The sequence below is a fragment of the Orycteropus afer genome, unplaced genomic scaffold, assembly GCF_000298275.1.
Source record: "Orycteropus afer afer isolate SDZICR_OR568_19922 unplaced genomic scaffold, OryAfe1.0 scaffold00135, whole genome shotgun sequence".
NCBI classification, from domain to species: domain Eukaryota; kingdom Metazoa; phylum Chordata; class Mammalia; order Tubulidentata; family Orycteropodidae; genus Orycteropus; species Orycteropus afer.
Window position 1 is genome coordinate 7,604,328 of NW_006921722.1, and position 23,651 is coordinate 7,627,978.

The 23,651-nt window shown below is 51.6% G+C and overlaps 1 protein-coding gene across 1 annotated transcript in view; it reads right to left on the minus strand.

Annotated features, from left to right (window-relative positions):
- Nucleotides 1-23,651, minus strand: part of TULP4 (TUB like protein 4) — a 204,274-nt gene that overhangs the window by 10,680 nt on the left and 169,943 nt on the right. Inside the window, exons 7-11 of the mRNA XM_007945276.1 lie at nucleotides 10,429-10,653; nucleotides 8,873-9,107; nucleotides 5,012-5,156; nucleotides 3,668-3,812; nucleotides 2,338-2,431 (exon numbers count right to left, since the gene is read on the minus strand). Of these exons, the coding sequence (XP_007943467.1) occupies nucleotides 2,338-2,431; nucleotides 3,668-3,812; nucleotides 5,012-5,156; nucleotides 8,873-9,107; nucleotides 10,429-10,653 (844 nt within the window). The remainder of the gene's footprint in view (nucleotides 1-2,337; nucleotides 2,432-3,667; nucleotides 3,813-5,011; nucleotides 5,157-8,872; nucleotides 9,108-10,428; nucleotides 10,654-23,651) is intronic.

Consider the following 23,651-nt stretch of genomic DNA (forward strand, 5'->3'; position numbering starts at 1 on the left):
GTGCTAGTCTTTGTCATGCACAAAGAGCAAGGAAAGAAAATGTCTCAGGAGGGATTCAAAGAAAAATCAACTCAGTTACCTCCAGGGAAGAAAACTGGGCAGCCAGGGGTGAGAATGAGAGACGTTTGCCCATATACCTCTTTGAATCTTTTGAATTTTGAATCTATCACATATTTACAAAGTTAGGAAATGTAAAAAAATAAGGGGGAAAAAAGAAGTCATGGGTCAGATCTTATAATAGAAGGAAACAAATTATTCAGTATGGGGAACAGAAGTCACTTGTAAAGTCCACGGGAGTATCACATGTCTTTGAAAAGATTATTTAGTGGGGGCACCCCAGAACCTTCTAGAAACCAAGAGTTAATTTCTTTTCTCTAGTAGGATCAAGTGGAAAATTCTTTTCACTTTACAAATGAACAGATCAAACTATATAGATCAAAGCACTCTTTCAAAAAGAGGTCACCAACTAGGACAATGATTTCGTTGCTGTCACACAGAAAGCTTTTGTCCTGGGCGCTCAAATCACTCCTGCTGGAGCAGTCTGTGCCTCACACAGGCACTCCCCTCTTAAAACCCCTGCTGGCTCTCTGAGGGTCATCGCCACAGCCAAGATGAGAGGGTGGAATGAATTACCCACTAAGAAAACTCTCACTTCCATTCCTTTCCTCAGTATGTGCTGTAGGCAGGTGGCTAAGGTTCAGCTTACTGACGGGATAATTGTGAGCCCAAATAGTGGTTACTGACATCAAGTGTGCCCATCAAGAGAGAACCGCTGGGTGACTGGACAATGGGTTCTACGGTCATCACTGGGTGACTGGACAGTGGGGTCTATGGTCATCACTTGGTGATTGGACAATGGGTTCTATGGTCATCAGACAGTGTCCAGTTTGGTGAGAATGTTCTGAGTCTTTCTTTGCTCTTACAGAGAGATGGCCTAAGGTACTTCACTAAGTCAGGGTCATGTTTTATCCCTCCTTTTGAGCTGAGAAACCTCCAATGAAAAATCCAAATACAGCATCAGTCTCTTGAAAATGCACATGTAGCAACAGTTCTTTTTAACAACTGCTGTGCTAGAATCATTTATCTCAAAGGATCTAATTGTGCATTACTGTGTCCTTCTCCAGGGACTGGTCCCTCCTGATGACATGTCCAAAGGAAGTGAGACATATAAGGGGGAAAAAAGAAGTCATGGGTCAGATCTTTGCTCCTAAGGAGACTCTGGCTATGCTTCTTCCAAGAGAGATTGGTTCGTTCTGGTGGTCTGTGGTACAGTCAATGTTCTTCACCAACATAATCGCTCCAATGCATCGATGCTGCTTTGGCCATGAGGCCTGGAAAACCAGGGGGTCAGCGAAAAAGAGGAAGACCTTCAAGATGAATAAGCACAATGGCTGCAACAATGGGTCAAATATAGCTATGACTGTGAGGATGGCGCAGGATGGGCAACGCTTCCTTCTGCCGCATGGAGTCGCTAAGCCGTGAGTTGGAACTGACTTCAGAGCCCCCAACACTACCACCAATTGTGTGTGAAATAACACTCTTTCTCAAAGGCCACTTTCAGTAGGTTACCCAGAGCACTTTCAAGATGGAGGCTGCCAGCCACGGGGCACACTACCTGCTAAGGTAGAAGACGTGCAACCCAGGAAGACGTGGTGAGCAGCACACTCCTCATCCCAAATGGGTTCACCCATCAGAGCCAAGTTGCTTTATAAAGGATCTTTTGCCATGTCCACCTCTTCATTGTCTCAAAGGTGACTGTGAGCAGTTAGTACTGTTCATCTGGGTGGGAGGACAGAGGAGGCCACAGTGTGTCTAGATTCTGGGTCCAGCTCAGCTTTGGGCTTCCTTGGCTCAGTTTTTCCTCCATCTCAATCCTGTCATGGACCAGATATTTATCTGGTATTATAAATGAGATCCATCAAGATTTACCACTAAGAGCTGCACTAACAGCCAGCCAGCCTCTCCTTCAAGTCTCCCAAACGTTCTTGACTTTTCTTTGATTTAAAAACCTGAGGACGTGGGGACTGAGACCTGCCCACAGTCAAAGGCCCAGAAGCTAACAGATCGACAAGTCTGCCAGAGCTTCCGCAGAGATTTGTTAGTTTTCTAAGTCAGGGTTTGTGCTGAAAAATCAAAGCACTGCTGTCAAATAAACCACATGAAGGGAGAATCCTCATTGTTGTGGACTTAGTGGCTGGGGGTCGGTCTGAAAGGAAGGCCGCTCTGATCTGCTGTCGTCAGAGTGTGCTCTCCACACTGACTGAAGGCCGCCACTGGCCGGCGCTTCAGTCTGAGCTCAAACTGCAGCAGCAGGGAGCAGACAGGAGGGGTGCTCACCTGCACCAAGGTTGGTTGGCAGGAAGGCAGCCAAGCCCACGATCTTAAACTTGGTTCCCCAGATATTAGACGTGACCTGAGCAAGGTAGTTGTGCTGTGGGAGGAAAAGAAAGAAAAGGATGTTCACAGACCGTCACAAGATCCCACCAGTCACACAGGAGAATGCTGACCTTGGTGCTCAAAAATCCACAGGGGCAAACATAAAATGCCTCAGCAATCTCACACACCACCCCTCAGGGGTATTTCCAGAATGTTCTCTCCCTCCCGCACGCCACCACCCTAAGACTAGACGCAGACTATCACCATGTTGCTCCCTCTGTCCAACATTGCCGGTGTGAGGTGCAGTCAGACACCCACTTTAAATGGCGGCCCACCGAGCTGTGACTCTGAGGATGGCAGTGAGGGGGTATCCCCATGTGTTCCACATGTGTGAAGTCTGAAAAGGCCACCAAAATGATTTGGGTGCAATTTTCTTCACCTCACCTTGCCCCAGTCACCAGACGAGAGAAGCTCCCTGACAGAATTCATCTCTACCCTCTGTCCTTGCTCTCTGTCCTGAGACATCAGCTGCCCTAAAACCACTGTGCCGGAAACTGCCCAGTTAGTTGTCTTTTCATTCAAGTTAATTAAAAAAAAGTAAAGTTAGCATGAGGTACAAGGCACGCATCTATTGTGTAAATGTATACACACACAACACATACACACATTCCTAATTCACATAGACACAGTCACACACATATACCCATTCACACACGCACATATCACATACACACACACACAAACACATTTAGATACACACATAGGAGCTCTGGTGGTGTAATGCCTAAAGCATTTGACTGCTAACCAGAAGGCTGGTGGTTCGAACCCACCAGCCACTCCTCAGAAGGAAGACTGGGCAATCTACTTTTGTAAAGATTTAGCACCTCAGGAACCCAAAGGGGGTCACTATGAGTTGGAACTGACTCGACAGCAGTGAGTCTTTTTTTTTTTATTCACACACACATACTCACACCCATGTTCACACATACACATCCACTCATCCACACACTGATGCACAAACATGTTCACACACACATACATGATCACACACACGTTCACACATTCACATACATCCACACACACACGTTCAGATGCTGAAGGAGGTAGTACAGAGGCCTGGGCCTGCAGGAGGAATGGCAGCGAGGAGGCAGGGGCCCTGTCATCTCCCCACAAGCTGCTGGACTAAATCCTGTAGGAACGGGGTGGAGAGACCAGGGCGGGTCAGGTTTGCCAGGAAGGGCAGGTGGAGGGTGTGAGGGATGTGTGAAACCCGGGGTGGTGCTGGCCCCACCTGAGTGATGTCTTCAAAGGGAATCTCTCTCCGTGTCAGGCCGGGCGAGCCAATGGAGGTCTTCCTCATAGGCAGGCGGGGGGACCGGGAGACCTCTTGCGCGGCCCGGGACAGCTTTGGGGACTTCCGAGCCTCGATGTTGATCCTGTAGTGACAGGCCAGGGATTGGGCCCCCGCAGGGGAGGCCACGGTGGCAGCGTCCAAAGGTGCCACGCCTCGGAGCCCCTGCCCTCCCTGGCTGAGCAGGCCCCGTGTGCGTCCTCAGTGGGTCTGCGTCCTCAGTGCGTCTGTGTCTCAGGGACCAGAGCTGCTAGTCCCTGGTGGCAGGGGCCCTGCGTCTGCTCCATGAGCATGAGGAGGGAATGTGAGGGCTACAGCACACGTGACAAACACGCAGAGGAGGCCAGCAGTGCGTTTGTAGGGAATGCCAGACAATAAACAGTCTTTCGCTCTTGAATGATATATAGCAAATGCAGTTGTGCCCATGTGCTGTCTGCCAAAAACAAAACCCAAACCCACTGCCGTCAAGTTGATTCTGACTCACAGTGCCCCTAGAGGACAGAGTGGAACTGCCCCAGAAGGTTTCCAAGGCTCATCTTTCTCTCACAAAGCAGCTGGTGGGTTCAAACCGCCGACCTCTTGGTTAGCAGCCCAACGCCTTCACCACTATGCTGCAGGGAAGGGGCCCTTCTCAGCCTAAGACCACAGTGCTTTTACAATGATTCCTTAGTCCACAGTTCTGATTCCAGCAGGCTTACTAGCACTCACTGCCTGCAATACAGTGAAACAAAACCAGCAAGCACAGTCGTGCGGCTGCCCTTGGATCTCATGCTCTGTAGCCCTCAGTTCCTTCTCCTCTACCATGGGGATATGTGCTTAACAGCAGTTTTCTCAAGTGTGCATTATAAAAACGGAGATGGCAAAGTGCACAGCATCCTATGGGAGAAACGCATCATGCCTCACTCACGTGGACTGGGAGCTTGGCCGGAGGGAATCCAGGGCTCCCAGGGCACAGGAAGAGGGTGGGGGCCTGAGCTAAGGGAAGCTACGTTTTCAGACACAAGCCTGTGTCCCATCCAGAGATGGAATGTGAGCTAAGACCAGAGGGAGGAGGACCTGATACATACAGGGAGATAACACTGAGGAGCTCAGGCACTGAGACCCTGTGTGCGCCCAAAGCAGGCCATCCCCAGGGAAGGACTCCCTGCCTCTGAGTTACAGACTCCTCCGGCCGCGTCCCTCTGGTGTCAGCACCAGGGCTTCTGTGGCAGGCACACACCCTGCCACGTGTCCAGAGGCACTGAGTTTGCAATACGGGGAGAGCGCCCTGAAGCCCGAGCCTACCTGGGGAGCTTAGGCGATTTGCTGGCTCTGGACGCTCGGGGAGACTTCTTGGCAGCCCAGTCGTCGCTGAGTTCAATGTCGCTGGAGTCGGAGCAGTTGCAGCTGTCGACCACGGTGGAGATCAAGCTGCTGCCATAGATCTCATCTGGTGAGACACAGCAACGGGCAAACCTAAGGGACCCTGACAAAGACACCACTGTGAACTCCAGGACAGCCAACTCCACAGGCCGCCGCTGCACCTGTAAAGGTGCAGAGTGTTGTTCTGTTTTTGACTTTTATGCTGTTAGGTTTTCTAAGCCAATTAGGCAATTAGTTCTCCTGCTGTCAGAATGGATGTGGCGTTTTGAGTGCTGCTGGGAACGTACACACGATCTGACACTGTTGGCTGAACGGAGCTGAAACGGGGTGGCTGTGCTGTGGTGGTGTGTCACGATCCACCAGCACCCCCTGGGCTCGTGAGGGCTTCTAGGCCACACGAGGGGTGGACTTCTCATGGGCTTCCCAAGAACCTGCTTCTGACCTGGCCTGGGCTGCAAGGCCTCGAGTCCTCACAGCGTTGGTGCGCTTCAGGTTTGCCGGCTGGGAGCAGCTGGGACGGTACCTGTCTGCCCCAGCTGCTGCGAGATCACCAGTGCGGCTGGCCATTCCACCCCAGGGGCTGCCTGCTGAGGGGGGCGGGGTCTGGCCGGAAGGGGACCTATGTAGGGGAACCATCCAGAAGGAGCTCTGGGTGCCCAGGAGACACGCTGCCACTCAAGACACGTGTGTCAACAGGCCATGAGACAGCAGGGAAGAGGCGGGGCCCTCACAAAGCTGCGGAGGGGTGAGAGGTACCTCAGCATCCTCCAGGACACCCCTTCTCCTGCCCCGGTGCTCTCCTGTCCCTCCACCAGCTGGACCCAAAGTCTCTGCCCCAGCCCAGGTCTCCCCAGGGGAGGACCCTGCTTTTCAGAACCACTGTCATACTGACAACACTCTGTCCCTTCAAGGCTCCAAGGCCTTTTCTGAGAAGTAAGAGCTGAGTCGGCCAGTGTAACTTAAGGACGGGGAGTGAGTGAGGTTATCATTCACCAGGGCCATTCACACTGGGGAGGAAGAGGTGGGGAGTCCACACGGACCTCGGAGCTCCTGCGCGCATGGAGGACCCTCTGTGAGGGGCTTTCTGATGTGCTGGGGGCAGCCAGCGTGTCACCAAGACTGCTGCCGACGTCACCCAGCTAGGGGACCACTCACCAGACCAGACACATGACTCACGCACCAGTGTGCGACCGGGTCTGCGTTCCAGCACCTGGGGACCCTGAGCAGAGCTTGGTCCCATTCAGTTTGAGGCTCACGGACCAAGTGAACCTCCACCCAATTCAGACACACACTGAGTCCACACACCCTGGTGTGCCATCTGACCAGTACCACTGCGGCCTGAAGAAACCCACCAGGCCTCGCTTCTCGGCTGACTTCCTCTCCACCCTGCCCCACCTGCCCGGCTGACTTCATGTTTCCTGACGGGATTTCGTGAATGACATGCCCTAAACTGCTTCTTTTCCTTTACTAATAATGACTTTTCAAATTGTCTCCTGCTGCAACCCCAGAGAGTGGACTGTCCTGGGGCTGATACCTACTTCTAAAAGATGCATCGAGCATTCAGAAAGCATTGAGGTGATGTGTGCAGAGGCAGGCCCTGGCCCAGTGAGGGGCAGGACCCAGGGCTTTGCGGGATGGGGGATTTCTGGCACCTCAGAATCAGGGCTCGTTCCCCCTCTGACCCGGTGTCTGTACATCACTGGGTCAGCAATCAGACTCTGCCGAATAGGAAAACCATCTTCTCGTTTTGTCTTGAAGTACTCAAGTCTTGACTTTTTCACTGACCTTTAAGGGTTTCAGTTGTCTCATCACCGGAATGGATTTTAAACTCCACGCAAACCGAGCGCCTGCTATTGCTCACTCCTGCCCCAGGGACCACAGGAGACTGAGCTCCTTCCGAAGGAGGCACGGGCATGCAGACTTGTCTGCTGGCTTTGTTTTATAGCCTTTTAATTCTTTTAATTGTGAACACTATAAAACGGAAACACCTCGCTCCTCAAAGGCTTCTTAGCACCTGATTCGATCTGTGTTTGATCTCAGCTGATAGATGTTAAAATAAGGGACAGAGGAAGGGGTTTAGGATGACGAGGGCAGGCACTGGGCTGGTCTGGTCTTTGGGGACTGAGGGTTCGGGGCAAACTACGCCCTTCCGCATGCAGCCACCGCCACCTCACTGCAGGCCTGAGTGCCGCTATATGCTGAACAGGTTTCAGCGGAGCTCCCACACTGAGAAAGACCAGGGAGAAAGGCCTGGTGACCTGCTGCCGAGAACCGGCCTGTGGAGATGCCACGGAGCACAATGGTCTGAGCTGCCACTGACCACGGAGATGGCGCAGAACCGGGCATCGTTCGGGGTGTGTGGGGCCGCCGGCAGTCAGGCCAACTGCACAGCTGACGATACCCCGCGTGGGAGGAACCGCGGCAGCGGTGCCGTCGGGTGACAGCGACGGCCCTGTTCGGCCCCTCCCCACTCACTGCCCTCCTCAGTCCCGCCCACCCTCGGCGGCTCGTCTTATCCCCCTCTCTGCATCAGTTTCGCCCGCTGTTCTAGGTTCTGCTTCTCTGCCTTTCCTGCCTTCTGAATCTGCCCCACTCTTCCTCTCGCTCTCTGTTCTTGCTACTAGTTTGTTGCCTCAAAAGACAGAAACTCTCACTAGGGCCCACCTGTGAAAACGGCAGTTTTACCACTTTCCGTGTTACCCCAAATCCTGCCAGGTGACTGTTGCCAAAGACGCGGACCAAGGCTGGAGGAGCAGTGGGCCAGCTGTGGGAGGCCTTGGAGGGGGCAGGCGAGGGCGTCAGAGAGCAGGCCCCTGCGTGGCCATGTTGCTGATGGCAGGTTTGGGGCTAGGACAGAGCAGAGGCCGGTCTGACAGGTGACGAGTGGATGGGAGGGAGGAGAGTGAGGACCTGCCAATGAGAGCCAAGCTCACCCACCCAGAGCCGCACCTGCTCAGGTGCTGCCAGGCACCCAGTTTTCCCTAAGTGCCCTCAGACTCACAGGGCAGACAGAGCCCCGGTGCAATGACCGTGTGCACCCAGCTGGACACCGAGGACAGGGCTGTGCATTCTGCTGTGGGTGGCAGGGAGGATGTCATGGGGAGCCACAGTGCTCACGTGGTCAGCTTATGCAGATACGGGCCGGAGACAATAAGCTAGCACTAAGTGGCATGGAGAAAAAGAACAAAGGCCCTCTGTCTGGAGGCTGACCAGCTCACACCCAACGTGGCAACGCAGTGAGCGACACGCACACAGCAACGGAGTGACGGACAGCTTTAGAAGGGGTGATCTACCACGTCAAGACTGGTACGGACGCGCAGGGGTTTTCACTGCCAACCAGCTAAAAGGCAGTCATTGGGGGTTAGCGGGGGCAGTGTCAAGATGACACAGGGCCCTGAGGAGCAGGCTGGGCCTGTGAACATCCCGTGTCATTGGCTGAGGAGGGCAGGAGCAGGGCGGGGACAGAGAGTGGCTCACTGTTCCTTGCATGTGGTCTTGGTACTGCACTGGGCGCCCCATGAATCCTTGCCAAAGAAAAGGATGAAGGTGCTATCCTTCCTAGAAGGCCTGGCCGGCATCCCCTGCCTGAGAGCCATGTTTCCTCTGCCCACACCCAGGCTTGTGGTGCCTTACAGAAGGCACTGTCAGAAAGTATCCAAGCATCAGAAGGTCAGACTGGGAAGAACACCTGCCTCTGCCAATGAGGCTCGCGGCTCAAGCACAGGTGCTGTCTCTCGGGCTGTGATGCTCGCTCTGCCCCACTGCGTGCAGCAGGTCACCCACCTGCTTTGCTGTCTGTGCGGGGGTCCATGATGACAAACTCTGGCCGCAGCTTACTGACGCGCCGTCCCTTGAGGATGGGCACCAGCCCACCCAGGTACTCCAGGTAGAGCGTGTAGCAGGGGCCGCCCACCTCGGGGTCATCCTCTGTGCGTCTCATGGTGCAGTGCAGCCGCTCGTTGCCGGCCGAGGGGTAGCTGACAAAGTCCCGCATGTTGTTGGGGTCTGGAATCGGGGGCTGCAGGTGGACAGGAAGAAAAGGAAGGGATGAGGCTTGTGAGGATGAGAGCGGGCATGGACAGGCCACTGTGGCAGAGGTTTGGCTGGGAGCCCAGGGAGAGATGGACGTGGTGGAGAGCAATTCCCAATTCTGGGTGCATCCTGGATCTCCCGGGAGCTTTCAAACTCACCTCAGTCAGGATTGCAGCAGATGGCTCAACCGGAACCCCTGGGGTGGGGCCTAGGCATCTGCACTTTTACATACACCTAAGTACCTAAGGCACTTGACTGCTAACCAGACTGCCAGCAGTTCAAACCCCCCAGGCACTCCTTGGAAGGAGGTTGGACAATCTAGAGATACCACCTCGGAAACCCAAGGAGGAACTGCTATGAGTTGCAACTGACTCGACAATAATGAGTTTAAGCAAAGATCCCACCCAGACAGCTCAACCGGAACCCCTGGGGTGGGGCCTGGGCATCTGCATTTTCAAAAAGCCCCCAAGTGGTTCTAACACGCAGCTGGGGCTGACACTTACTAGTGAAGAATCAAAATTTTAAGGGAACTGGGAAAAAAAAGTCACATCAGATTCTAAAACTCTGGTGTTTCAAAAAAATGCTATTTTCTGTAACCAAAAATCTGTCTGGTACTTAGAAGGAGGGAGAGGATTCAGAAAAGGTGGAGGGCCCAGCGTGAAGGGCACAGCCATCCCTGAGCCGTAACTGACAGATTCTGTCGCTACCACGGCAGACAGATGGTGATGGGTGTGCTAAGCGGGGGACAGCAGGCTCTCGAGTCGTACTGGGTTCAAATCCTGACCACACCAGCAGTGGGACGTCTACAAACATGTGTCCTGTCCTCTCTAAAGGAACAAAGGCAGCATCCGCCTGTATCTGAAGATAGAGCCTTCCAAAGTACTCAGTGTTGTGCCTGGCATCAGTCAATGCTAACTGTTGTAAGGCGCCGTTGAGTCGATTCTGATGCATAGTGACTCTATATACAGCAGAATGTGACAATGCCCGGTCCTGCGCCAACCTCATCATCAAACGCTGACTATATGCCCACAACTTTCATCACCGGGGCGGCATAGCAATCAAGCTTGGGATGCAGCCCTTGCCCTGGAAAGAGAACTTCCGGCACTGAGGTCAGCCCCCTATGGACTCTAACCGTGATGCTGACACACTGCACCTGTGGGAGAACGTGCCGGAACACTCAGCCACACGCCTCCGCTGCCCAGCGGCTCCTGTCGAGTGGCCAGGTTCCTGTGAGTGCTCTGCCCTTCCCCAGGTGAGCCCGTCTGTGCAGGGAGGAAGGCGAGCAGGCGGATGGGAGTCGGTGGTACCTTGATGGTGGGGATGAAGGCCGTGGAGAGGTAGGAGCACAGGCGGGGGGGCAGGCTCAGCTTGCTGACGTCCTTGTCTTCTCGCAGGGCACTGGCGATGGCCTGCTGACACAGCAGCTGTAGGCTGGACACTCGGTGCTCCACACGCACCACGTACAGGGCCGGTCCTGACGCCATGAGCAGCCGTGAGTCTCGGTGGCCCCAGCAGATGGAGATGATGGGGCGCTGCGGGAGGCCAGGAGAAACACGTAAGGTTCTGGTTTTGTGACAAAAAATAGATCCTACCCTCTTGTCATAAGCAAAATAAAGTGAGCTGATGGTTTTGTGAGTATTGGTTTTAAAAGCACAATAAAATAAACCATTGTGGGTGAGTCAATTCTGACTCACAGCGCCCCTAGAGGACAGAGCAGAACTGCCCCACAGAGTTTCCAAGGTGGTCAGTCTTCATGGAAGCAGGCTGTCTCACCTTCCTCTTGCAGAGTGGTTGGTGGGTTTGAAACACTGACCTTCTGGTTAGCAGCCAAGTGCTTAACCAGGGCTCCTCAATAACACAAAACAATGCAACAATGGCTGTGGAGTCAGATCTAACTCATAGTGACCCTCCTTGGGTTTCAGAGGCACTATCATTATAGAAGTAGATCGCCCAACCTTCCCTCTGAGGAGTGGCTGGTGGGTTTGAACCGCCAACCTTCTGGTTAGCAGTCAAATGCCTTAGGCACTATGCCACCAGAGCTCCTAGGGCTCCTCAATAGGAAATGTTCAATAGTATATATGAAAATCCAGTATTTTCATTGAAAAGCAGTTAGGTCTTCAGCTGGGGGCACAGACAAAGCCCCGGAGTTAACTGAGTCCCTTCCTGTGCACATGCATGACCTCATGGAACAGCACCCAAAAGCCTCACCCAGCTCTGCAGAACCCTTCTCACCAGGGGACACCATCACAATCCTGGCTGAGGATCTGCTACGACAGACTCAAGACTTTTGCAGCTCCAACCACCCAGTGGTGGGCCCCGTGGCTTGAGAAGGTGTGAGGAGGCAGACCAGGTGGCCCTGGCCTTCTATCCCGACAGGCAGCATTTTAGTGAGTGTGAGGTCATGTCTGCGTTCAGGTCCAACACCACCACATAGCAGCTGTGTGACCTGGGGACAGTTAGGTGGTCCTGCAAGTCTTCCCCTCCTCATGAGCAGCATGGGAGTGTTGTGAGCACAGAGGAGGTGGACAATGGGGCAGTGCCCTGTGATCCTGCAAAGATACGAGCTCCTGTAATGCTCCATTGTCCTGAAGCTGAAAGTGGAGAGAAAGGGGATGTGGTCATGGCAGCCTGGCTAGGGTGTGGCCTCAATGGCTATGGAAAGGCAGATGAAACCCCAAATTTGCAAGCCAGAAGCATCTTATACTGAAAAAGTCGAAAGCTCAGGATGCTGAGATGGGCCCAGGAAGGAGGCGGGGGGTGGGGGGAAGGCTGTGGAGGAGGAGCAGGGAGGAGAGGTGTTCACCCCCGGGGAAGACAGATGGGGCTTGGCTTTAATGAGGTCTGAAGGAGTTTCAAGAGATCGGGAGCAGGGATACTGACTATTTTAATATGAATGACAGACAAGAGTAGAATTCTCCCAGCACTTCAGTGAAAAACATCAAGATAAAAAGAGAGCGTGAAGACACTTCCACAAAACAGCCTCCAGGGTCAGCTGGTCCTGGTTTCAACTTCAAAACAAAATCTGAAGCTGAAGGTCATCCACCTTCCATTTCCCTCGCAGTGTGGCCAGGCGTCCGGTGGGGCCGAGGCTGCAGGCCCACGGTGGGAGGAGCTGTGCTTGGTGGCTGTGGGCCTGGAACTCGAGCCCGGGCCTTCGAGAGCACTGCTAAGATGGGTTTCTGCTGAGGACTGAGCATTGTTGTGGCCGCTAGGTGCTGCAGAGGCATTCCAACTCGCAGCGAGAGAGTCCGTATACAGCAGAATGAAGCACTGTCCGGTCCCGCGCCACCTTCCCAGTAGCAGGTATGCTTGAGCCCACTGCTGCGGCCACTGTGTCTATCCGTCTCACTTTGCTAGCCCTCCACTTTACCAAGCATCGTGTCCTTCTCTGGGGACTGGTCCCTCCCAAACACATGATGAACTGTGTCCCCGAAAAAAGATGAGCTGATGTCCTAGCCCCTGTCCTTCTGAACCTGACCTCACATGGCAATAGGTTTTTTTCCTTCTGTTTTCAGTTACAACAAAGGAGGACACACTGAAGTAGTGACTACTCCCTTTGGAGTGGCATCTTATAAAGGGGACGAACAGACATGGAAACAGAGTCATACACGGTGGTGGGGTGGGGGCGCACCACGTGAAGACGTATCTACAGGCAGCAAAGGAATGCCTGGGGCTGCCCAGGCTCCAGAAGGTAGGAAGGAGGATGGACCCGTTCCCCTCCCAAAGCTGAGATGGAATCACATGGCTGGTACCCTGCTTCGGACTTCCAGCTGAGATAATAAATGGTCTTGGAAGCCACCCACTTTGAGGTATTCTCTTACAGCAGCCCTAGGAGAGGAAGCCAGCCCCCTCGTCAGATGAGCTCACACAGAGGGTGAAGCCCACAGAATGGAACGTTAATTTAGAGGAAGGTTCCAGAGGGTGTGTTTGTATAATCACAGCTGAGGACGGAAGTAACCACACATAAAGCAGCTCCGGCAGCCTCCCCCGAGTCAGGTTAGAAACAGAGACTCTACGAGGACAGAAGCCACGCTTACAGACTCAACCACCACCACCCCTGAGTCTGAAAAGATAGTATTTACAACCTGTGGCTCAAGTCATGACGGTCAGGGCAGCTGACTGGTTGGAACTGGCTCCAGAAATCTCAGACGTGTCTTCTCTCCAACTGTTCAGCGCTCCTGAGTGAGCAGCCCAGCATGCCAACAGTTCCACGGCAGAGGAGGCCTTCTGTTCATCCTCCTGCCTCTAGCCCCGGTCGGTGGCCCTTCCCAGTAGCCATCTCCGCCCCACATAAACCAAAACCCAGCTGCCCTCGACTCAATTCCAAGTCACAGCAGCCACGTGTAGTTCCTGGGAGGTGGGAACAGTTAAAGCACTCAGCTGCTGACTGAAAGGCTGGGGGTCCGAGTCCCCCATATGCACCTCACAAGAAAGGCCTGGCAGTCTCCTGCTGAACATGCAGCCAGGAGAATCCTCAGAGCACAGCTCCACTCTGACACACAGGGGCACTGAATACAAACTCACTCGGTGGCAACTGGGAAACTATAAAACTACTATGATGATGCCTATCTATCCCTCCTATATTTGTATCATACACTTAAACCATTTACACAGACCTCCAAGGTGGACGAAAATCCCGGTACACTGACATGTACGATCCCTACCCTCCATCACCAAAGGAACAGGCACCATTTCTTAAACACTTACTACATTCCAGAAGCACACTGAGCACCTCCCATACAGCACCTCACTAATCCTCTCAAGTCCAACATTGAGCTACTACTGTTCACACTAACCATATGAGGAACTGAGGCTAAGTAGGAGAGGCTCCATAAGCTGGCCACAGCTAGTAGTTGAGCTAGGATCCTCACCCGTACCCATGTAGTTCCACAGCCAGTGCACACGTCAGGAGAAGGTGTTGCCTCCCATGTGTCTGCAGTGATGCAACAGCCTGGCAAATGTCAGATGACCCACTGCAATGTTTAGTGATCTATCAATAAACCGGTCCTGGAAGCAGTGTAGCTGGAATGCTCCTTGGAAGCAAGAATGGTCAGACTTGGTGTCACCTACTTCAGTCATGTTGTCAGAAGGGACCATCCCTGGAGAAGGATATCATGCTTGGTAAAGTTGAGGGTCAGTGAAAAAGGGGAAGGCCCTCAACAACATGGATTGACACGTGGCTGCAGCAATGGGCTCAGGCAGAGCAAGGATTGTGTGGCTGGCACAGGACTGGGCCTATGTTGTATAAAGGGTCACTGTGAGTCAGAGGCAACTTGATGGCACCCAACAACAACCACATATAAAGTGTTGTTGTTGTAATGTGCCATCAAGTTGGACCCAACTCACAGTTACCCCTCCTTGGGTTTCCGAGGCAGTATCACTATGGAAGTAGATTGCCCAACCTTCCTTCTGAGGAGTGGCTGGTGGGTTTGAACCGCCAGCCTACTGGTTAGCAGTCAAGTGTCTTAGGCACTATGCCACCAGAGCCCCTACAAATTTCCCCTGCATCCATTTATAAGTACCGCACACTAACCGACTGTGCCCCTGGAGCTCCTCTCTGCATCCATCTAGTCCAGGCTATTTGGTTCAGAAACAGACTGAATGGCACGTCTCCGGAAAAGGTGAACGGACAAGAGAAGAAACATGCTGCACAAACAGCAAATGGATGACAACCCGAGTGACTCATTACAGTGGAAAAGAATCCAGGGGTCAGGTGGGCCCACAAGCCAAGCTAAATGAGCCAAGTAGTGTTGTCAGAGAAACACAAAGCAGCAGTTGGACAGCCTGGCCCCTGTAGGGCGCTGTACTGCTCCACCTCGGGCAACGCATCCATGAGGAAAACAGAATGCACAGCTAAGCAGGAGTGAACGGGTAGGCGAGAAAGAGTGAAGGACCGATCCGATCTCGAAGAAGTCACCGCCCGGAGCAAAGCCAAAGAAACCAAGCTCACTGCTGTTGAGCTGTTTCCACCTCACTGCGACCCCTCCTTGGGTTTCCGCGGCAGTATCACTACGGAAGTAGATTGCCCAACCTTCTTTCCAAGGAGTGGCTGGTGGGTTTGAACCTACAGCCTTCTGGTCAGCAGTCAAGTGCCTTAGGCACGACGTTAGCAGAGCTCCCAGAGCAAGGTGAAATCTGCTCTCCTTTGAGAACAAGCTGAGGTAGCCAGCAGGAATTTATATGGCACTCATTTGGGGAAGAGCACTCACTCGCTCACCCAGGTCACGAAGTGTGGAAAACATGCGAATTGAACTGAACTTTTAGGTGAGACGATAAAGTAGTGAAATAAATTCAGTGTGGGGACCTTTGCCATAATAGCATTTAAGGTTGTATCACAAAAACACAGAAGAATTTACAGGTAGTGAGAGCGGCCCCTTCTCTGAAGGTTTCGAGGGGTCACTGACGGGGGGGGGGGGGGGGAAGTAATTACTGTAATTACTGTTTGCCCTGAGGTCAGGCAACAGAGCCACAACCCCCCGGTTCCTTTCAGCCCTGTAAATCCACACATACCCAGTGGCTGCTGAGTCGCCTTGCCTCCTGGCAACTCCTTGTGTGCAGGGCAGACCTTGGTGCCATGGGGTTTGCAATGGCTGATTCTTAACTATCTATCTATTTATTTATTTAAATTGTGATTTTGGGGAAAGTTTACAGAGCAAATTCACTTTCCATACAGCAGTTCATATACACTTTGTCTCATGACATTGACTACCATTTACCACAGTGCAACAGCTCCCCTCCCACTTCCTCCCAATAGTTACCTCTTCCCTGTGTGTCCATCGCTCCATGCACTCCTGCCCCCTTAGCTGTCTTCCTGTGCATAAGCAGCCCTTCTTTCTCCCATGATTGTTTTCTCCAAGGAGTGCATCTACTTCATATGCCTGTCCTTTGACTGGAAGTCACAGGTTTGGGTTCAATTCCAGACCTGAAAGGCAGCTAGGGGCCATAGTTTCAGTGGTTCCACCAGGCTCTATCAGACCAGCAAACCTGCCCCCCCCCTTTTTTTCCCAAATGATTTTGTGTTTCATTCCACATTGTTTTCCCTCTCTATCCAGGATCTCCTACATAGATTCCCCTCCAAGTGGTTGACAGTGGTAGCCGGGCACCATCTACTTCTTCTGGTCTCATAGTCGTATAGACTGAGGATCACCTGGTGTACCCATCGCTTGGACTAATGGTTTCCATGAATCTTTGGTTTTCTTCATTCTTCTTTGCTCTGGATGAGGAGAGACCTACTGTTCCATCTAGATGGCTGCTACAAGCTTTCAAGATCCCAGTCGCTACTCGCCAAAATAGGAGGCAGAACAATGTTTTGTGTAGTATGTTATGCCAATTGAGCTTGATGTCCCCTGTGACTACGGTCCTGAGCCCACACGTTCAACTACTGGTTCCTCTGGGTAGCTGTCTGTGGCCAAGAAGTGACTACAACCTTGTCCCTTGTCAGCTCTACTATACACCTGGGAATTCTTACAGAACACACAAATACACTTGTAGAACCATTGTCTGCCAACCCTATACATGTCTTTATACTCCCCGCTGCATAGCATACCTGATAGTTCAGCCTGTCCACCCATCTGTCTACCCGTATACCCATGTTAGCCTTCACTGACAACACAGTACTGTATGTGCAAAAGGGTTCATCTTTGTTGTTTGTACCTCGCATGTACCTCTCTATGTCTTCCTCTTCCTCAATGTCACCATGTTGATCACTCACATTTGGTACAATGCCCTTTTTTCTTCACCCAAATCAATACTTATCTCTACCTATCTAACAGTGTTCCCTACTCTCCCCTCCCACCCCTGGTAACCAACAAAGAAAATTTCCTTCCATAGATAAACCTTTCTTTGATTTTTACAATAACGGACTAATAACAATATTTGTCCTTCTGTGATTGACTTATTACACTCAGCATAATGTCCTCCAAGTTCATCCACGTTATGCCGTGTTTTGCAGATTCTACATTATTCTTTAGGGCTGCATAGTATTCCATTGTGTGTATGTACCATAGTTTGGTTATCCATTCCTCAGTTGGTGGACACCTTATTTCCATCTTTTTGCTACTGTAAATAGTGCTGTGATGAATGTGGGTGTGCATATGCCTTTCTTGTCCTGGCTCTCACTCCTTTAGGATATATATCAATGGCTGATTCTTCAGACGTTGATCAGCAGGCCTTTCTTCCTGTGAGTGTCCTCAAATCGCCCACCTTTTAGTTAGTAGCCAAGCACTCAGCCATGTGCACCCCCAGGGATTCCCGATAAGTGCACCAAAGGCCCTTTGATAACATGCCATCCCACCTTCTTGAAATCACATTTCCTTATTGGTGCTAATTTTCCCTGTGCTTGTTCCAGGCACCACAGTCCACAGAGACCTCATCATAAAGGTTCTGTTGATCTTACAAACAACAGGGTGGACACAGTGGTAACGCCCCATGCCCCAGACATGGGGAGTGGGCTGTTTACCAAAGTTCTGTCTCCTGTGGTTGTCTCAGAATCCCTCGCTTCAGCTGTCTGTCCCGTGGGATCAGTGTGCCGGCCCCATACCTCGCCTGGTGCAGCCTTCCTCCTCTGGCATCCCCACCTCTCGGGATCAAGAGGAACATACCCAGTTCTCATCTCCGATGAAGCTTACAGGGTACATCAGGCACAACTCTCAGAGGTTGAGGTTTGTGTTTGAATAGCTGCTGTCTGCTAGGGAAGAGCTCAGCTGTAAATGTGTGGACTTAATCTCTTTCTCAAATCACACAAATGACTATTTTTAGAACCAATGTCTAGGACTGTGAAGTCGACAGCATCCGAGTGTTAATTTTGCAAAGGGATGCTCACACAATGTGTGCGTGTAAATCTGTGGCACGGGGCAAGGAAGTGGGCTGCATCTTGGGGGTGCTAGTCTGGTGGTGGCTGGGAAGGCGCGAGACTGCTCAGTGGAGAGGCTGTGCTATGCAGAAGGTGGCCTGGAGGTAGGCTGCCTCACGCCATCGAGCGGTTCCTTCCAAGGAGCCCTCTGTGGGTGCCTGGCACTGAGCCACTGCAAACGAGTGACAGCTAGTCTGCTCCACCTCACTTGCCCCCCAGTGACAACACGGGACTCATTCACAAATGTCCACTTTCAGCTCCTTACTACGGCAGGTGAGGACTGAAAACACCTCTGGGTCTTGTTTGCCGACACTACACCATCCACACTGTGAAGCCACCCAATCATTTATTTCTCCAACGAGTTGTCGATGAGCCATTCAATAACATCTGCTAAATGTTCACAACAGGTCAGAGGCCTCCCCGGTATGAGGGGATCAGCAGGAAATAACAATAGGCTCCTGTTCTCACGGAGCTTCGACTCCCAAGTGAAGGGAGAGATCTTCAAATCTGACGCGATACGACGTCAGGTCATGAGACGTGATGGCGTGAAAACAGTGGGAGTGGCGCAGGGACAGGAGGGGGCTGTCTCAGGCCAACGGAACAGGGAAGGCTGCCAAGGAGGCCCGAGTGAGGACAGGAGTCAATCACTTATTTTCACTGGCATCAAAAGTTTCCTCACTGTTACGATTTCTGGAGCAGCCGTGAATTGGATGGAGCCCTCCACACGCGCCAGCAGGGGTCCCTGGGCGGTGCAAGTGGTTCCACACTGAGTTGCGAACTGACAGGCTGGGGGTTTGAATGCAGCCAGAGGTCCCTGGGGAGAAAGGCGTGGCTGCTTCTGAAAAGTCACAGCCACTGAAAACCTAACCAACGACACCAGCTCTAGTCCAACAGTCGTGGGGTCGCCCCGAGTTAGAACCAACCGCCTGGCAACTTGTTTGGTTTTGGGTTATTCAAGCAGGATTAAAGTCACGGGGATACCACAGGTCAAAGCCAACCACATGGGACCAAGACAGGGAACATGAGGCAGTCCAAAGAATGATGTTTCAGGCGGTTTCAGTCCTTGGCAGGGGACTTCCCAGCAGGCTGGCCTCTCCTTGGCCTCTGCGGCCCCTCCCCAGACTTCGCTCCTGCAAAGTGGATAGGGGTGGGTGTCAGGAGGACAGACCGCAGTGTTTATAGCACCAGGACCAGCAGGGGTCAGCTCACGTGTGTATGCTTGGTTCAAGGAGGACAGCCTTCTCGCACAGTCCACTGGGAGAAAGACTGAACCGGTGGTTGTTCGCTGACAGCCTGTGGCGGTTGGAGGCACAGGCAGCTCAAATATGAAGTGACGATGATTCTGCCACTAATGATGTAGCAGCAGTAGCAGCTAGCTCAGGAGTCAGTCACCTCCCCTAAGCAGACAACAGTCCCACCGAGGACTTTTTTAAATCTATTTACAGCACACAAGGGAAAAAGCACACTCACAGCAGCTTGTTAACAGGCGTCAAGCTAACTGTTGCTGTCAGTTTCCTACTCACAGTGACTTCACATATAAAGGAACCCAACCCCCCATCCCCCGGTCCTGTGCCAGCCCCGTGACTGGACCGCTGCGCTCCACAGGGTCTCACTGGCTGATGACCCCCGGTTCGTCACCAGGCCTCTCTTCCTAGCCTGTCCTGTTCCGGAAGTGCCACTGAAACCTGTTCAGTATCACAGCCACATATGAGCCCCCCCGACAGACGGCTGGTGGTGCATCTGAGGTGCACTGGCCAGGAATCGAACCTGGAGCTCCCACATGGAAGGTGAGAATTCTACCACTTCCCCCTAACCCTCCAGCAGAAGGAGGCAAATACATACTTTGCTGTAGGATCTCCTTCAAGAGTTACACAAGTCTATGAGTACAAGCATGACCTCCGCCTTGATTTTCAGTCACCTTCTCCTCCTCCTCTCTAGTTTTTACCCAACTACGTCACTATGAGTCGGGGCCGACTCGACGGCAAATAACAACAACAACAACAACAACAACACGTCACATCAACAACAGAACCTTAAAGCCTACAGGGCGGTCCTCCAGCAGGCCTCCAACACAAGAAAATGTGTAATGCTTTAATAATACTTAAAAAAAGGACTGAAATGACTGAAATCTGCCCACGTCAGTCAGCAGCAGGAGCTCGAAGGTTGCTGCCAGGTTATCTCTACGCGACTAGACAGAGGTGGTCACAGAGAACAGCTAATGAGATACATTACAGTGTCAAAGTGCAGCATGGCGCAGGGGAGGGAAAATAAATTCCAGTCTATTTCCTTATTAGAGCTTCAGCCCCAGGCGCTGCCATTATGAGTAAATCAAGAGAATCAATTCCTGAGCTTACATGGCCACACGTTTGGACCGGGCAAGGGCTCTGTACACAATCACCTACAATGTAATTAACTTGGAAATAAATTTTCCGATCTAAATTGCATTTAGTTCTCTTTTTATAAACAATCCAATAAATCGCCCAACTTCCTTCCTGCTACAAAAATGTCCCTGCCTTTGGACGCCTTGAACAGCGTATCACAGCTAACACGTGGCTTCAGTGTCACGGCAGCCGAGTTGAGCTGGTGCTAACTATGATTAATAATTAATACTGTACTTGATTTTTAATGACATCACCATTTAACTTTATATTATTAAGGGAACTTTTTGAATGGCTGAAATGGACGTTGAAGTGGGGGAGAAAAAAGAATGTTAAAATGAGGAGACACTACAGGGGTATTTTTCTCCAAAGGAGGTTCAGTTGAGACCGTCTCCCATCCCCCCACCCCCCCCGTAGTTGAACTTCAAGGCTCACGTTTATTTCATGTGGGTATGGAAACTTTTGCGATGGCCAAGGCCATCGAGCCTCTACCACATTCCAGGCACAGTGCTGGGTGCCATCAAGTCACTTCTGACTCAAGGGACCCCACGAACTACAGCACGAAATACTGCCCAGTCCTGCACCGTCCTTACAATTGTTGCTATGCTTCAGCCCATCGCTGTAGCCACTATGTCAATCCATTGAGGGTCTTCCTCTTTTCTGCTGACCCTCCACTTTACCAAGCATGATGGATGTCCTTCTCCAGGGACTGGTCCCTCCTGATAACATGACCAAAGGAGGTGAGACGAAGTCTCCCCATCCTCACTTCTAAGGAGCATTCTTGGCTGTACACCTTCCCAGACAAATTTGTTTGTTCTTCTGGCAGTCCATGGGGTAATATTCGATACTCTTCGCCAACGCCGTAATTCAGGGGCATTAATTCTTCTTTGACCTTCCTTATTCACTGTCTATCTTTCACACATGTAAAAAGTGATTGAAAATACTATGGCTTGTGTCAGGCACACCTTAGACTTCAAAGTGACATCTTGGTTTTAACACTTTCAAGAGGTCTTTCAGGCACAGCAAAGGTTAGAAAAATGAAGCAACCTCGGGTTTCTGGCTCATATAAGCCAAGTGGACAGAAACATGCATTATATGCTGGAGGGAGGAAGCATCCTGGGGGGTTCAGTGAGAAGAGAAGGTGTAATCAGTTGGGCAGATTCAAAAAGAATGCGACTAAGTTGGCTTTACAGGGTATGAATTTTGCCAGCTGCAGTGGCAGGGAAGGGCATTGCTGTAGAGGGAAAAGAAAGCCAGCTGAGTGCCAGGGGTTGTACAGAGGAGTGGACAACTCTGAACAGACATGGAATGTGCTTCAAAAGTTGAATTCATAAATATTCTAATGAACACAAAACCATATTAACTCAGAAAGTGCTGAAAATTCCCACCTTCTCCTACTCATGTCTCAGTTGGGCAAGGAATAGAAAGCTAGCATGAGATTTCCCTGAGAAGGACTCATACCCCACTGGTTCAAAACATCAACAGGAAGAACTAAAGAAAGGCTATGTTGACAGTTGTCCACCTATCAATGCACTGAACGGATATTTACTGAGCATCTGTATTTCCAGTAATGTACCAGTAGTCAGGTCACAATCCCAAATCCACTGACCACCAACATCTATGTTGATTCTGCCACACCCTGGCCTCAGGTCAAGGGCCTCATCTTCTCTCCACATCAGCTCTTCCCTGGGATGTGCCATCACTTAGAACAACTTCACTTCTACAATGGGAATGCGGATTTCCTACCCAACCACCACCTCCCGTGGTGCATTCATCCCTTCCTCCTGACATGCCTTCTCATGACTTCACACCACCCAGGCTCAGGTCATGAACTCCACCCAAGACTCCAAGGCTGGCCATCTCCACTGGGCCCTCAGTAGTTCCCTTGATTCCTCCCCTCCTGTGTTTGCCTTGCTTCTGTACCAACCTTTCCAATTCCTGGTCTCTGGCAATCTGTCCCATCTACTGTACCTTCTAACACATGCCTGCAGAGGACGCTCCCTGTAAACCTATGCTGACCAGCTTTGCCGGGGGTTTTACTTCAGCTTCTCATCTCCAATGGCTCCCTCCGCATGATCCCCAGGGCACAGATGCCACATCTTTCCTGGGCCTCTCCACTCTTGCCTTTTAGTTCACTGAGAACTAAAAGCACATGGAATGTGAAGATAGTAGACAGAGGTTGTCCTCCAAGACCTGCTTCAGGGCTCTCCTTTCCTTACAGGTCCTTTGGCTTTCCCACAATCTCTCCTTCCAGAACATTCTTCCAGATTACCCTCCTCACTCTCCTCAAGCACATACCTTGCAACCTGCACTGGGTCTTGGCTCCACGCCATTCTCTTCCTTTTTCTCTTCCTCCCCCAAAGCTTTATAATTTGCCTCTTAAAAACATGGCGCCACCTCATCCATTAGCTACTGGCAATGACCGTAATAGTATTTGTAAAACAAAACAAAACAATAAATTACTTTTGGAAATAGAATACAGTTTGCCTACAGCACAGGCAACGTGATGGGAATACAGAAAACAGGACTGGAGAAGTGCCTTGGGGCCAGCTACTGCCAGGTCTTGTGTACCAGCTATGATGTTTAGACTTCAGTGGTTTCTTTATTTTGCTTTCTGAGCAAGGGAGGGGCAGGGCAGGGCCTAACCTGACAGCAGTGTTGCCAAAATCCCAGCTGGCAGAATGAGGAAGAAAACCAGGACAGTGAAGAGAGGGTGGAGGAGAAAGGACTCAGAGATGTGCTATGACTTAGCTCCTGACATCCAGAGGAGGACGGCGCCAGTCCCGGTCACAGCACACAGTCTTGCTGAGAGGTGCCAGCTAGACACTGGGGTGGAAGTACGTAGAAGGCAGTTGGGGATGCGGGACTGGAGCTCAGGCAAGAGAAAGGGGTTGAGAGATACATTTGGATTCATTGGCACAGAGGCCATAGTTGGAGAAACGGGACTAAACGAAGGCAAAGGGAACGTGTGGAGAGGAAGGAAAATGAGGAACAGACCACACAGAACTCCTGATGGCTGAGAACAGTCTTCACTTAACAAGCAGCAGAAGGAAGGAACCCAAAGGGTATGTCACAAGGACCAACAAGAAGAGCATGCCAAGCAGGATGGAGGCAGCTGGATCTGGAGATGAGAAGGTCCACAGAGGAGTTTTACTACAGTAACAGTGATGAAGTCACATTGCAAAATATGTGCTCACGCATCCAATTAATATTTAATTGAGATATCTACTGGAGCCAACCATTATTCCAGGAACTGGAGGTGCAGCTGCGACAGCCAAGACAAAGAACTGGAGACTAAGCA